Raw genomic sequence first — 14,965 nt, 5'->3', positions numbered from 1 at the left:
ACCTACTCGGACAAGCTCAAAGACGGCGTTGCACAACGGGTACAAGGCGCTCGTGGACTAGCTGTGGGGGGTACGACCCTCGATACCGATGACAGACCACATGGGCTGCACCTCCAGGGGCGGCCCAGCCCATGAGATGAAGCCTTGCGGGGCACGACTCTGCTCGGCGCCTTCCGCAAGATACTAGGAAGATATCCTGAAGATGCTACGAGATCTGTTTGGATACGTATGATCCTATGATTCCTGTAATCTGTTATTACTTTTCGGTTATCTCTCAGATCTAACCAACTTGTAACCCTGCCCCCCGGACTATATAAGGCGGACAGGGACCCCCTCCAAACTCATGCAATATCATACGATAGCCAATACACACCAACAGATCACAGGAGTAAGGTATTACATCATACTGATGGCCCAACCCTGTCTAACTCGTATGTCTCTGTTGCTTTCTTGTTCTTAATTACACGCGAGTAAGGTATTACATCATACTGATGGCCCAACCCTGTCTAACTCGTATGTCTCTGTTGCTTTCTTGTTCTTAATTACACGCCTCTCTACTGATCAATCTACCTTCATGGGATACCCCTCGGAAGACTGCCGACGATATTCTGTCGACACACATAAATGGAACATACAAAATGTGTTATAAATATATACCTTGTAGTAACACAAAATAATGTTACAGTCCAAGTGTTATAAAGAAACATATACACGTGGACCTTCCTATTCATAGGCGACACGAACATCGCACCTAGCTGTCGTCAAGGCTGTTAGGCAATCACATCGTGGTCATCAACGTGAACCAAGTAGCAATGAGTAAGGAGGTGTTTGGTAGGGCTCCACCTGAGGGGCTTCTTCGGAGGAGTCGGAGAGCTGCTATGACCACCAGAGGACATTTTCATTAATACAGTGACAAATGGATAAATAAATAGTTGAATTAAACATCGACTATAAACATTAAAGTTTAGAGTGCTAAAGTTCTATACGTTGGTCCGAGGCAGCAACGGCATGAATGGAGGCGGCAACGGCATGAATGGAGGAACAGTACCAACATCGCCAACATTGAAGGCATACGGTTGTCCAACATCTCCAAGCTGCTTGTGCGCCATGAGCAACCAAGCAAAGGTGATGAGCTCCCCTCCTGTGCTTAGCGACGTCGCATGCACTGCTGCTCGCGACTAACGAGCAGCTTCGTCCAGACGCTCATTAACTCCTCCAGCGTTTCTCTGCACGCCGGAGGTCCGGATGATAAACCCAAGCGTCGCAGAAGATCTCTGGCTCTCCACAATTTGGTGAAATGGTCCGATGTGTGCCAATCTTCTTGAGCGATCTTGTCAAGAAACAATTTTATGGTAGGTCCGGTGGTGCCACTGACAGGCAACATTTCAGGTCGTGTTACCACAAGGTAGAGCATGTAGTTGGACAGATTGCGGCATGCAGTTACCAAGTGACTGATATCATCTATGAAAGTGTGTTGTAAGTATACCTCCGTGAATATGTGAAAGCACACAATGCCATAACCTAGACTGGCTCCAAAGTCGGGCAGCAGATATTTCAGGAAGGGGCCTATGTCAGGCCATTCGGCTTCCACTAGACTGATCGGGTGATCTCTGTGTAATCTATACACTGTCTGTATGATAGACTCCACTGTCGTCTTGTCCACCTTGACATGTTCAGTATCCAACAGCTTGCTCAGCCACAGTAATGGCTTTTTTCCTTCATTGGCTCCGACTAGTATTGCCGTCATCCTCGCCACCCTCTTCACTAGCTTGGACAGCCTCGACTTCTCGCAACCCACATAGCTCAGAAAGTTGTACTGCCCCATGGAATTTGACCACAACGTCCTCCCCTCAGACTGCCTGATACAGCTGGAGAGGAGGGATGTGCATACATGAGCGAGCCCACAACACCTTCGAGCCTTCAACCATGACCAAGTCCATGGCGACATCACTAACAAAAATACTGCACAAGCTTCCAGGAAAAAGGCTCCGGAAAATAACAAGTACGTGATTGCAAGATCGGCCCTGCTGTATCCAAGATGGTCGCTTACAAGGAAGAGCACAAAAGCGACTACCATAGAAATTTGAGACAAGCTTCGAAGTACGATGCCACCTTTTGTACGAATCACCTGAGCCTTGGTGAAGAGATCATCGTACATTAGGTCAAGTTCAACCTCCAATAACTTGGGCATGTGGGCCTTGCGAATTCTAGATGATGTTAGTACACTCCTTTGGTAATCTTCCATTTGGTGCAAGGTGTGTCCTGCAAAGAGTTCTCGGACACCTGGAGCTGATTGCAAAGCAAAAGAAACAATGCCAAGATAATCAACATCATCAGCCCGCTCTAGTCTTGGAACCACTTACACATTTTCAGTGATATGAGAGCCATCATCTTCATTAGTATTGGAGCCACTCGTGTTTTTATTTTTCTAAAGAGCACCACCCATGTTTCTTAGGTTCCCATACATTAAGGCCGTTGTCCTTTCCTCATACTTGATGATTCCAGTAACAGAGACAAAAATACCTGAAGCTGTAAGTTGATGACTGTATTGATCAATGGACTTCCAAAATACATAGATGGCAAGGGTAACTTGAACAATCAAATTCAGCAAATGTCTCAACCATAAAAAGTTGTCCTCAATGGCAAAAGCGGTGATTGTGTCTTGTCCACCAAGATGTATGAGCAGGAAAGGTGCCCAAAAGAAAGCTAATTGGTGGACCCCTCTTAAAGTGTCACTTCCAGTAGTTGTATCCTCATGTCTTAAAAGAAAGCCAAGGGCATAAACTGCTACCAAGTCTGCACCTAGGTAAGCTATCCAAATTATGAAATTAAGTAACATGTTGGTGCTACGCCGCCGAAGACTGCCAGTAAAAAAGGGAAAATCTGTAATGTGAAACTGTGGAGCACCAAGAACTGAATTTCCCACTCATTCCAGAGTTTCTTGATGTTCTGCATCATGTACTTGATTCCCTAGGCGCCTTTAATTACCACTGTTGATTGCAGTTATGTACATATATGTATGGTGTGGTGTAAGAAATAAAAAGTACATATTAAAACTGATGTCTTTTGTAGATGCTCAGTATAAATAGTTAAACTCACACTACTACAAAACAAGGATATTGTATCACTTTCTTGTAACATATTCATCAATGTGTTCCAGTGAAATTTCATAGTAACACCAAATAGTGTGTTACAGACTTCGGTTGTAACACAAAATACTTTTTTTTATAAAAAATGTGTTATTGGCAATAATTATAGTAGCACAAAATTAATGTTACAAGCAAAATGTTACAAAAGTGTACTATGTTGTAACACATAAATGGAACATATAAAATGTGTTACAAATATATACCTTGTAGTAACACAAAATAATGTTACACTTCAAGTGTTACAAAGAAACATATACATGTGGACCTTCCTATTCATAGGCGACACGAACATCGCTCCTAGCTGTCGTCAAGGCTGTTAGGCAATCACGTCGTGGTCATCACAGGTGAACCAAATAGCAATGAGTAAGGGGGTGTTTGGCAGGGCTCCACCTGAGGGGCTTATACGGAGGAGTCGGAGAGCTGCTATGACCACCAGACGACATTTTTATTAATACAGTGACAAATGGATAAATAAACAGTTAAATTAAACATCGACTATAAACATTAAAGTTTAGAGTGCTAAAGTCCTATACGTTGGCCCGAGGCGGCAACGGCGACGGCGTGAATGGAGGCGGCGACGTCGGCTCGAATTTAGATGCAACGGGTTCATGAATATATGGATTAACAGGACCAACATCGCCAATAATGAAGGCATACGGTTGTCCAACATCTCCAAGCTGCTTGTGCGCCATGAGCAACCAAGCAAAGGTGATGAGCTCCCCTCCTGTGCTTAGCGACGTCGCATGCACTGCTGCTCGCGACTTGCCAGCGGAGTAAACGAGCAGCTTCGTCCAGACGCTCATTATCTCCTCCAGCGTTTCTCTGCATGCCGGAGGTTCGGATGATAAACCCAAGCGTCGCAGAAGATCTCTGGCTCTCCACAATTTGGTGAAACGGTCCGATGTGTGCCAATCTTCATGAGCGATCTTGTCAAGAAACAATTTTATGGTATGTCCGGTGGTGCCACTGACAGGCAGCATTTCAGGTCGTGTTACCACAAGGTAGAGCATGTAGTTGGACACATTGCGGCATGCAGTTACCAAGTGACCGATATCATCTATGAAAGTGTGCTGTAAGTATAGCTCCGTGAATATGTGAAAGCACACAATGCCATAACCTAGACTGGCTCCAAAGTCGGGCAGTAGATATTTGAGGAAGGGGCCTATGTTAGGCCATTCGGCATCCACTAGACTGATCGGGTGATCTCTGTGTGATCTATACACTGTCTGTATGATTGACTCCATTGTCGTCTTGTCCACCTTGACATGTTCAGTATCCAACAGCTTGCTCAGCCACAGCAATGGTTTTTTTCCTTCATTGGCTCCGACTAGGATTGCCGTCATCCTCGCCACCCTCTTCACTAGCTTGGACAGCCTCGACTTCTCGCCCACATAGCTCAGAAAGTTGTACTGCCCCATGGAATTTGACCACAGCGTCCTCCCCTCAGACTGCCTGATACAGCTGGAGAGGAGGGATGTGCCTACATGAGCGAGCCCACAGCACCTTCGAGCCTTCAACCATGACCAAGTCCATGGCGACATCACTAACAAAAATATTGCACAAGCTTCCAGGAAAAAGGCTCCGGAAAATAACAAGTATGTGATTGCAAGATCGGCCCTGCTATATCCATGATGGTCGCTTACAAGGAAGAGCACAAAAGCGACTACCATAGAAATTTGAGACAAGCTTCGAAGTACGATGCCACCTTTTGTACGAATCACCTGAGCCTTGGTGAAGAGATCATCGTACATTAGGTCAAGTTCAACCTCCAATAACTTGGGCATGTGGGCCTTGCGAATTCTAGATGATGTTAGTACACTCCTTTGGTAATCTTCCATTTGGTGCAAGGTGTGTCCTGCAAAGAGTTCTCGGACACCTGGAGCTGATTGCAAAGCAAAAGAAACAATGCCAAGATAATCAACATCATCTGCCTGCTCTAGTCTTGGAACCACTTCCACATTTTCAGTGATATGAGAGCCATCATGTTCATTAGTATTGGAGCCACTCGTGTTTTTGTTTTTCTGAAGAGCACCACCCATGTTTCTTAGGTTCCCATACATTAAGGCCATTGTCCTTTCCCCATACTTGATGATTCCAGTAACAGAGACAAAAATACACTACCGGAAACCGGCGATTTGCCGAGTGCCGAGGCTTTGCCGAGTGTATTTTATCGGGCACTCGGCAAAGACCGTGTTTGCCGAGTGCCAAATAAAATACACTCGGCAAACAAAAACACACGGCAAAATACGTCTTTGCCGAGTGTTTTTTTCTGGCACTCGGCAAAGATGTATTTTGCCGAGTGCCTTTGTTTTGGCACTCGGCAAAGAAGCTTTTTGCCGTGTGCATTTTTTTTTGCCCTCGGCAAATCATTTTTTCGAAGCAATTTTTGAGGCCCTAAATGAATTCAAATGAAAAACTTTTCAACTACAAAGTTGTATAACTTCTCAAGATCTACAAAGTTTATTTTGGTCATTTCTTCATTTGACAAAGCGACAATAACGTTGTTCATAAAATCTACATCTCTCATATCTCTCATATTAGTTTCATGAAAGTAGAAGATACATATATAAGATTTGTGAACAATGTTACTACCACTATGTCGGATGAACAAATGACCAAAATAAACTTTGTAGATCTTGATAAGTTATGAAATTTTGTAGTGGGCAACATTTTGATTTGAAATCATCTTGTCATGCAAAAACGACGTTTGAATTTGAAAATTTTAAAATTTGAATTTTTCAAACGACCTCGGATGAAAAAACTTCCTAAATGAAAATTGTAGATCTCCAAAAGTTATGAAACTATGTAGTTGACAACTTTTTGATTTGAAATCATCTTATCATGCAAAACTATGTTTGAATCTCTCAAATTTAAAATTCAAAATTTTCAAACGACCTCGGATGGAAAAACTTACTAAATGAAAATTGTAGATCTCAAAAAGTTATGAAACTTTGTAGTTGACCACTTTTTGATTTGAATTCATTTAGGGCCTCAAACAAGCAATTTACTCTCAGTTTGCCGAGTGTTTTTTTTTAGCACTCGGCAAAGCCGTATTTTGCCGAGTGCCTATGTTTTGGCACTCGGCAAAGAGGTATTTTGCCGTGTGTATTTTTTTGGCCCTCGGCAAATCAGTTTTTCGAATCAATTTTTGAGGCCCTAAATGAATTCAAATGAAAAACTTTTCAACTACAAAGTTGTATAACTTCTCAAGATCTATAAAGTTTATTTTGGTCATTTCTTTATTTGACAAAGCGACAATAACGTTGTTCATAAAATATACATCTCTCATATTAATTTCATGAAAATAGAAGAGAGATATATATGATTTGTGAACAATGTTACTACCACTATGTCGGATGAACAAATGACCAAAATAAACTTTGTAGATCTTGAGAAGTTATGAAATTTTGTAGTTGGCAACGTTTTGATTTGAAATCATTTTTCATGCAAAAATGACGTTTGAATTTGAAAATTTGAAAATTTGAATTTTTCAAACGACCTCGGATGAAAAAACTTCCTAAATGAAAATTGTAGATCTCCAAAAGTTATGAAACTATGTAGTTGACAACTTTTTGATTTGAAATCATCTTATCATGCAAAACTACGTTTGAATCTCTCAAATTTAAAATTCAAATTTTTCAAACGACCTCGGATGGAAAAACTTACTAAATGAAAATTGTAGATCTCAAAAATTTATGAAACTTTGTAGTTGACCACTTTTTGATTTGAATTCATTTACGGCCTCAAATAAGCAATTTACACTCGGTTTAGTATAATATATTGGGAACTAAAACGGATTCTAGACACAAGTGACAGTGTGGTGTAGTGGTAGAGGAGGTTTGTGCGCAGCAAGAGGTCTTGGGTTCGAATCCCGTCGGCCGCGTAGCCGTGAAATTTACGCGAAAAAAGCCGGAGATGGATAGGCGCTGACCGGTGGGGGCCTCCACCAATTAAAAAAAATTTCCATTTTTTTTGGGTAAAAATTTCCATTTTTTTCGGGTTTTTTTTCGGTTCCAACTTTGCCGAGTGTCGGCACTCGGCAAAGGCTTTGCCGAGTGCCTGATAAAAGACACTCGGCAAAGACGTCTTTGCCGACTCTTTTTTTGCCGAGTGCTCTTTGCCGAGTGCAACACTCGGCAAAGCCTTTGCCGAGTGCAAATTGGGCTTTGCCGAGTGCCCCTGGCACTCGGCAAATTCACTGAGTCCCGTAGTGATACCTGAAGCTGTAAGTTGATGACTGTATTGATCAATGGACTTCCAAAATACATAGATGGCAAGGGTAACTTGAACAATCAAATTCAGCAAATGTCTCAACCATAAAAAGTTGTCCTCAATGGCAAAAGCGGTGATTGTGTCTTGTCCACCAAGATGTATGAGCAGGAAAGGTGCCCAAAAGAAAGCTAATTGGTGGACCCCTCTTAAAGTGTCACTTCCAGTAGTTGTATCCTCATGTCTTGAAAGAAAGCCAAGGGCATAAACTGCTACCAAGTCTGCACCTAGGTAAGCTATCCAAATTATGAAATTAAGTAACATGTTGGTGCTACGCCGCCGAAGACTGCCAGTAAAAAAGAGGAAAATCTGTAATGTGAAACTGAGGAGCACCAAGAACTGAATTTCCCACTCATTCCAGAGTTTCTTGATGTTCTGCATCGTGTACTTGATTCCCTAGGCGCCTTTAATTACCACTGTTGATTGCAGTTATGTACATATAAGTATGGTGTGGTGTAAGAAATAAAAAGTACATATTAAAACTGATGTCTTTTGTAGATGCTCAGTATAAATAGTAGAAACTCAAGGCAAATGGATAAATAAACAGTTAAATTAAACATCGACTATAAACATCAAAGTTTAGAGTGCTAAAGTTCTATACGTTATATTTAATTTAGGAACTATTAATTGATGAAAAGAGTATAGTAGATATTTATTCTGAATTTTATAGCTGGGCATCTCCAGCATCTCTCCAATAATGTATCCTTAATATATGTATTGGGGTAGCCAAATATTTTTTTTTTGTGAATATTAGGGGAGTTGCTACGGTAGTACCCTAATATATCTTTCCAAATACTAATATGAAAGGTAGGTCCCATAGGTGTGTAAGAAAAAAGATAGCTGAGAAGTGAAAGTTTAGGTGGGCCACATGCTACACTAGGGGAGATGCAACCCCCCCTCCTCTTTATTTGAGGGGAGATGAGGTAAATATTGTTGGTCACAAAAAAAAGGATAGGTATTGGGGAATTGTTGGAGCAAAAAAAACATGAGTATCCCTAATATAATAGTTTTATGGGGATCGGACGAGGTATTGGGGACTGTTGGTGATGCTTTTAACAGATAGCTAATTAATTTGTGTAGTTTCCTATTTGTACACATTCCTAACTTGATAATTAAAGTCATTGTAGATAGTTATAAAGTTATCACATCCAACACATGAATTTACAACTATACTGAGGTCAATCGTTGAATCTTGATGCCTGCCAGGCAACAAATCTGGCCACCAGACACTCAAAATTGAGAGCCTGGATTGCTGACTGGTGAGACAACGTTGCCTGGGTAAGGTAATAAACAAAATAACCCCATACTGATTCTATTAGATTATAAGACATATTATAATAGAAAAGACACATCTGCCCTGACTTCATTTGGTAATCAATTTAATTTTTTCACGTATAGACGTTAAGTAAAGGACCATTTTATTTGATATAAATGACAAGCAACAATATAATACATACCAAATTTGTGTGGCTATTTGCTATAAAATTGCCCTTTTGTCCAAAAAATAAATCCCTTACATTGGGTATAATTATTTAATGGAGTATTCGATTCACCCCTTGAACTAGTCACTTAATTTCAAAGCCCCTTGGAACTTCAATATAGAACGACATACACACCTGAACTTTTAAAACCAGATACAATACCCTCCTTAACCATTTCAAAGTGGTTTCTCGGATGATTTCGCTAACGTGACAGTGGAGCCCACCTATCACTCGGTCTCTCCCTTCTCTTATATATAAAATGGCATAGCTTTTTCATATGAATATAAACTTTATGTTAATTACGTAGAGCTTGACACGGTAGTTGATAAATATTTTTATTTAATATATTTTAAAGGCTCAAATATTCATTTTCAGTTACCAGATTTTAAAATTGTAAAATTGATTCTTTCAAATGGTCTCGGATGTTGACATAGTCTATACTAAAGTTATAGTCCCAGTAAGATGTACAACTTTATAATTGACAATGTTTTTATCTGAGATTGTTTAGAGGTTCGAATATTTGTTTTAAGTTCTCTAATTTTGAAATTCAATCATTTTAGATTTTTTCAAACAACCTTTGATGTTGACATGGTCTACACGAAAGTTGTAGCTTTGAACATTATCTATAACTTTGTTGTTGATTATTTTTTTTATTTGAGGCCATTTAGAGGCCCAAATTTTTATCATTTGAAAAATTCAAAGACATTAAATTTCAAATTTTGAGAAATTAACTCCATACAACCTCAAATAAAAATATTATCAACTACAAAGTTGTTGCACAAATTGAGAGCTACGACTTTGGTGTAGACCGTGTCACATTTGAAAAAATAAAAAGAAATGAATTTCAAAATTGAGAGCTACGACTTTGCTGTACGAATCACTGAGCCTTGGTGAAGAGATCATCGTAAAAGAGAGATCTTGCTAATTCTCAGTGGTTTACCTCAGTACGCATGATGGATTGGATTGAAGTAACCGGCCGCGCCAGTCAGTTCGGCTTAGCTTGGTCGATTATTTGTCTGGTGTACCAGAACTGTATCTTCAACAGTAAATAATGCTGCAACCTCCGCTTCAGTTTGGAAGGGAATGGTCCATGCATACCGATGCCAACGACCAGCAGACCGATCCCATTTCGATTATATATGGAATCTAACCCATCGATCATTATTCCATCCGCTGACCTGATCAACACACAAAATTGAAACTACTCACTCAATTCCGAAATATAAGAGATCTTCAGTTTTTCTATATCAAATTATCTTAAGTTTATTTGACCAATTTTGCAGAGTAAAATCTTAACTTCTATTACATCAAAAGGGGTACGTTTTATCTCATAATAATATGTCTAAGGAAGCTTAATTATTTGATGTCATAAATATTATTGTTCTTTTTTCTAGAACTTTTGTGAAATTTATGACAATGTGAGTTCAACCAACTAAAAATACATCATATTTCAGCACAGAAGGGGTATTTAAGAACATATAAATTATCCATGTATCGTAAATTTTATGCCACATACGTATGATGTATTCACTTCTCCAGATCATTTGATTTCCATGATGGGCAAAAGCTACATGCAGCATAGCAGCAGAGACGATGAACTTGAACTTACGCGGGAAGGGATCTTTGCATATCTCAGTTATATTTATTTGGCATGCAGTAGCAGGGCATATATAGATTTTTTTCTCGAATATGCAGCAGAAATCAGTTGTTTTTTTTTCTCAAATACGTGGCAGGGAGATATGTAGAACGCAAAATGGATCAAACCAAAGATTGCATGTAATTTCAAAGTAGTTGTTTTTCTCATGATTATGAGCATATGTTATTACATACATTGTAGATCCAATAATTAAATTACATACCTCGGTTATGTTGAATTTGCATGCAGCAGCAGGAGATAGAAGCCAAACGGATGGAACCGACGATTGAGCGAGTGTTGTGCTTGTGTGCGTGTGTGAGGACGGGTCTGAGGGAGAGTCTAGACAGAAGCAAATGTTCATCAGAGATGATTCTTTGCTTATTGGGTGAGAAAAGTAGCTGGTGGTGGTAGTCCACAGAAACTTTGCTTTTTAGCCAAATGTTCGGATAAACTTTTCTTTTGTGTGTCTGTATGCTCATCAGAGATGATTCTTTGCTTATTGGGTGAGAAAAAGAAAACAAAAGACGATTCTTTGCTTGGAACCAGCTAACGGGCTGCTGCAGAATTTTCAAATAAGTAGCAAGGCTCCTCTGTTCCTCGTTATATATCTGCCTGATCTGGTCCTACAGTATCCTTATTGAGTCAGTACACTATCCTTTTGTTTTGATGCCTTGTGAGGGACTCAAAGTGAACAAAGTTAGGGAATCCAATTTACTCCCTCCATCCAAAAAACTTGATATTCTAGAATTCAAAAAAATGTGTCAGGAAACTTGATGTTTTAGCTTTTGGATAATAGATTAGGTTCATATCAACTTGAGATTGTGATCTGCATGTTTCCGTATATTCCTTTCAATAAAAGATTTTTTCACCATCAATAAATAGGGATATATGAGTAATTTCTGTTGATTATTAATCTACCCTAAAAATCCTAAAACATTAAAATTTTTGGACGAAAGGAGTACTAGCTAGATGTAGAATCCGACACCCTATTCGCTTGGCTTATAAGCCGTACTTTTTCAGCCAACGAACAATATTTTTCTCTCACAATAAATCAGCCAACAGTACTTTCAGCCATAGCTTATCAGTCAAGCGAACAGGGCACGAGCTGCTGCTGTCGACCAGTGTTTTCTTTAACACTGGTCTATTATTAATTAAAGAACGTTTGGAAGGCTCCATGCTAAATCTCACAAAATAAATCAAATAAAAAATAAATTTTAGAAAACTACCATATTAGTATTTGGCCAACAAAATAAGATTCCATACTAATCTCAAGGTCTAGAAACTACCAGTTTGATCAAAGAAAGTAAAATAAAAATCTCCATTATACTCACTACTACATAATGATTATTGGAAGCGGGCGTTTTTTTTATTTCTGGAGGCGGGCATTGCAACCGCCTCCAATCAAAGGTCATGGTTAATCCGTGACCTACAGAGACGGTTGCTTTGCTCGTCTCCGTAAATCAAACACGAAAAAAGAAACACCCGTACACAGGCCCGCCGAGCCCATCTATGGGCCCGTCGAGCCCATCCACGCGCCGCCGCCGCCGCTAGCTGTATCTGCGCGTTGTCGCCGTCGCCGTCCCTGTATCTGGTCGTGCCCGCCCTCGATCCACCATCGGGGGACGCCACCACCCTCGATCTGCCGTCGGAGGATGGGCACGCCCTGGATCTGCCGCCAGGGGATGCCACCACCCTCGATCCACCGTCGAAGGACGGGCACGCCCTGGATCCACCACCGGTGAGTGCGCCCACCCTGGATCCACCACCGAGGGATGCCACCACCCTCGATCCGCCGCCGAAGGACAGGCGCCCCTAGATCATTGTAATATACAACATGTTTAACTTTTGGTAATGCATATAGGGCTTGTCTAACATGGTTAAGATAACCGCCGAAAAGCGTGTGAAGAAGCTCAACCTTGGATCAAACTTGATAAGCAACTAGATTTACTTACAAGTATTGCATATGCATGAATGTTGTTTTGTCGTTTTGTTCCATTTGTCCTTTAATGACTATTTTCATAAAAAGAAATATAGCCTAAGGCAAAATATTTTAAAAAACTTGAGGGTTTGAGAGGGGTCACTCACACCAGTCCCAATTGGTGTTTATTTGAATCTTATTCAAGTTGGGACTTGATTAGGAACAGGCAGCGTGAAGGATTATTGAAGATTTGCTGGAAAAGAGTGACCGGACGCTGCACCGGACTCTGATGTCTAGCGTCCGGTCAGTTCATAGGAGGTGAACAGAAGCTGAAGGAGTGACCGGACTCTGCGTTTGAGCGTCCGGTCAGGAAGGGTTCCAGCGTCCGGTCGATCTACATGGCGTTCAAGGCAACTGACCGGACCCTTCCTGCGTCCGGTCATGGACCACCGGACGCGTCCGGTCGTGATTCCAGAGGAATTGGTCCTCTCTGGAATCGACCGGATGCTGGGTGGTAGCGTCCGGTCGCTACCACCAGAGCGTCCGGTCAGTAGATCTCGTGCGGCATTAGGACTCTTAATCTGTTTCCTTGTTTGTCGCGTAGGGGGACCCATATAACCGCGCACCGTACGCCGTGTCCCGCATCCCCTCCGTGCCCTAGCCGTAGAGAGCCGCCGCCGTCTTCCGCGCCCTAGCCGTCACGCCGTCCCGAGCCTTCGCGCCAGCACCGCCGTGACCCTATCCCGCGCCGCCGTGCCTCCACCGCCGCAGCCGCCGCTCTCGCACACCACCACACCCTGCCTCTCGCGTAACTCCACGCGCCGCCCGCTTCACCCACAGTTGCCGTGCCGCCATCGTGCCCTGCCTGCGTCTACCACCGGAGCCATCACTGCAGTGTCCTCTCACCACTCCACGCCGGTAAGGCCCTGCCCCAACGCCGTCGTGCCCCAACCCGCACTGTTATCACAAGCATTGACTTCAAATTGCTTACAGGGCCATTGATTCATCGTGAACCCTAACCCTAGTGGTCCCGGTGTTCCCCCTGCATGACACTACTTTCCTATTCTTCAGATCATCGGTTTCGTTAGGTAGAAAGCCCGTCGTTTCAATTTCTTATCTAAATTGCTTGCTTCCTAGGGTTTCGCATCCATTAGATATATTGTATTTATTTGTATATATATCTATTCCATCATGTAGTGAGTCGGTGCCGTTGAGGTGTCAGGTGCTGTTGTCAGTTAACTCGGGGCCAAGCTCGCGAGTACGGATCGAGGCCAAGCCTTGAAAGTGTCAGGGCAGTTACTCTTGTCAGCGACAGTTGTTCTTGTTAGCAGCGGTTGATCTTTTCAGATGGCTCGCATGAAGAATGTTGGTGGTGGTCCAGGAGATGATGATTGGAGGCCCCCGCCTCGCCTGCCTGCAGATCCAAAAGGCAAGGCGACAAAGAAGATTGCATCCAAGCAAAGGAAGTACCCAGATGCAGAGACAGCTCGAGCAGCGGCAGTTGCAGAGGCCGCAGAGCATGCCGAGAGAGGAGGTGCTCGCAGTGGGGTTGTGATTGTAGATCCACCACTTTCATCGGGAACAAGGGCTGGGATTGAGCGAGTTGAGCGCCTTCTTGGTAGTCCACCTAGGACTATCACTGTTGAAGGAGGGCATTATACTATTGATGAAGGTCAGCCTTAGGGGGAGTCACAGCCGCATGCAGCGCTAGTAGAGCAGACTCAGGAGGGTGAGCAGGCCGAGCAGGCCGAGGAGACAGAGCAGGCACCACAGCCCTAGCTTCGCCCTTCTGGTCGTACCCGGGTCCTAGTCTCACCGAGGCCACAGACACAGCGGAGGGGATCGCGTCCACCGCCTAGACCACAGGGTTTGCCTCTAGTGGTACATCTTGACTTGAGGGCCGCCACAGCCAAGCAGGTTTAGTAGCTTTGCTTCGTGGAGTTTGATGTGTGGTTTCCACCCAGGAGGGATGAGAGAGCAGTAGAGGGTTTCTACACGCCACTACAGGAGGATTTCTACAATGCTTATCTCAACAGTGGGGCAGTGTTCAGATCTCAGTAGGTATGCAGTATAGAGTCTATTGTGGCAGCAGCCGGAGAGCATATCCACCCATACTTATCATATCTGCCAGGGCTGACAGATTTGATTGGACGGACAGGGTTATAGGTTCCATCATGGGTCCGTCAGTTCTATGCTTCTCTGTTTATTGACCCGCATCATAGATATATTCACTTTGCATTCAAAGGCAGAGACTACAGAATGACGAGTCAGAGGGCCAGGGAGATACTGAGGCTATAGGAGCAGCCAGTCAGGATACATGAAGTCTATTATGGACAGCAGGAGCCTCCTAGGCGTCCTTATGGTGGTATGGTGCCCCCTACTGATCTTGTGCGCCATTGCTTCAAGGAGCCCTTTGGTGAGGGGTCGCGGAGGAACCCCAGTGACCTTACTCCTACAGCTAGAGTGCTAGAGGCTATTATGAGGAGGACACTGCTTCCCAGGTTGGGATACA

The 14,965-nt window shown here is 42.7% G+C and overlaps 1 protein-coding gene across 1 annotated transcript; it reads right to left on the bottom strand.

The window, feature by feature from the left end:
* Positions 1-3,676: 3,676 nt before the first annotated feature.
* On the bottom strand, positions 3,677-10,849 carry LOC136543498 (uncharacterized). The gene is made up of 4 exons (XM_066535927.1): positions 10,759-10,849; positions 9,840-10,077; positions 7,367-7,834; positions 3,677-5,265 (listed from the first exon to the last, which is right to left on the bottom strand). The coding sequence occupies exons 3-4, from the start codon at positions 7,797-7,799 to the stop codon at positions 3,677-3,679; spliced, it is 2,022 nt and encodes a 673-aa protein (XP_066392024.1). The 5' UTR covers positions 7,800-7,834; positions 9,840-10,077; positions 10,759-10,849.
* Between the last annotated feature and the right edge of the window lie 4,116 nt (positions 10,850-14,965).

The sequence above is a fragment of the Miscanthus floridulus genome, chromosome 3, assembly GCF_019320115.1.
Source record: "Miscanthus floridulus cultivar M001 chromosome 3, ASM1932011v1, whole genome shotgun sequence".
In the NCBI taxonomy this organism is placed as follows: Eukaryota; Viridiplantae; Streptophyta; class Magnoliopsida; order Poales; family Poaceae; genus Miscanthus; species Miscanthus floridulus.
This window is presented reverse-complemented; position numbering and strand designations above follow the sequence as displayed.

What these genes read in the sequence shown, in the direction of transcription:
- LOC136543498 (XM_066535927.1), bottom strand. Translation starts at nt 7,799, where the DNA reads ATGCAGAACATCAAGAAACTCTGGAATGAGTGGGAAATTCAGTTCTTG. An exon ending in TCATCAACTTACAGCTTCAG is followed by an intron (nt 5,266 to 7,366) that starts GTATCACTACGG and finishes GTTTCCGGTAGT; the next exon opens with GTATTTTTGTCTCTGTTACT.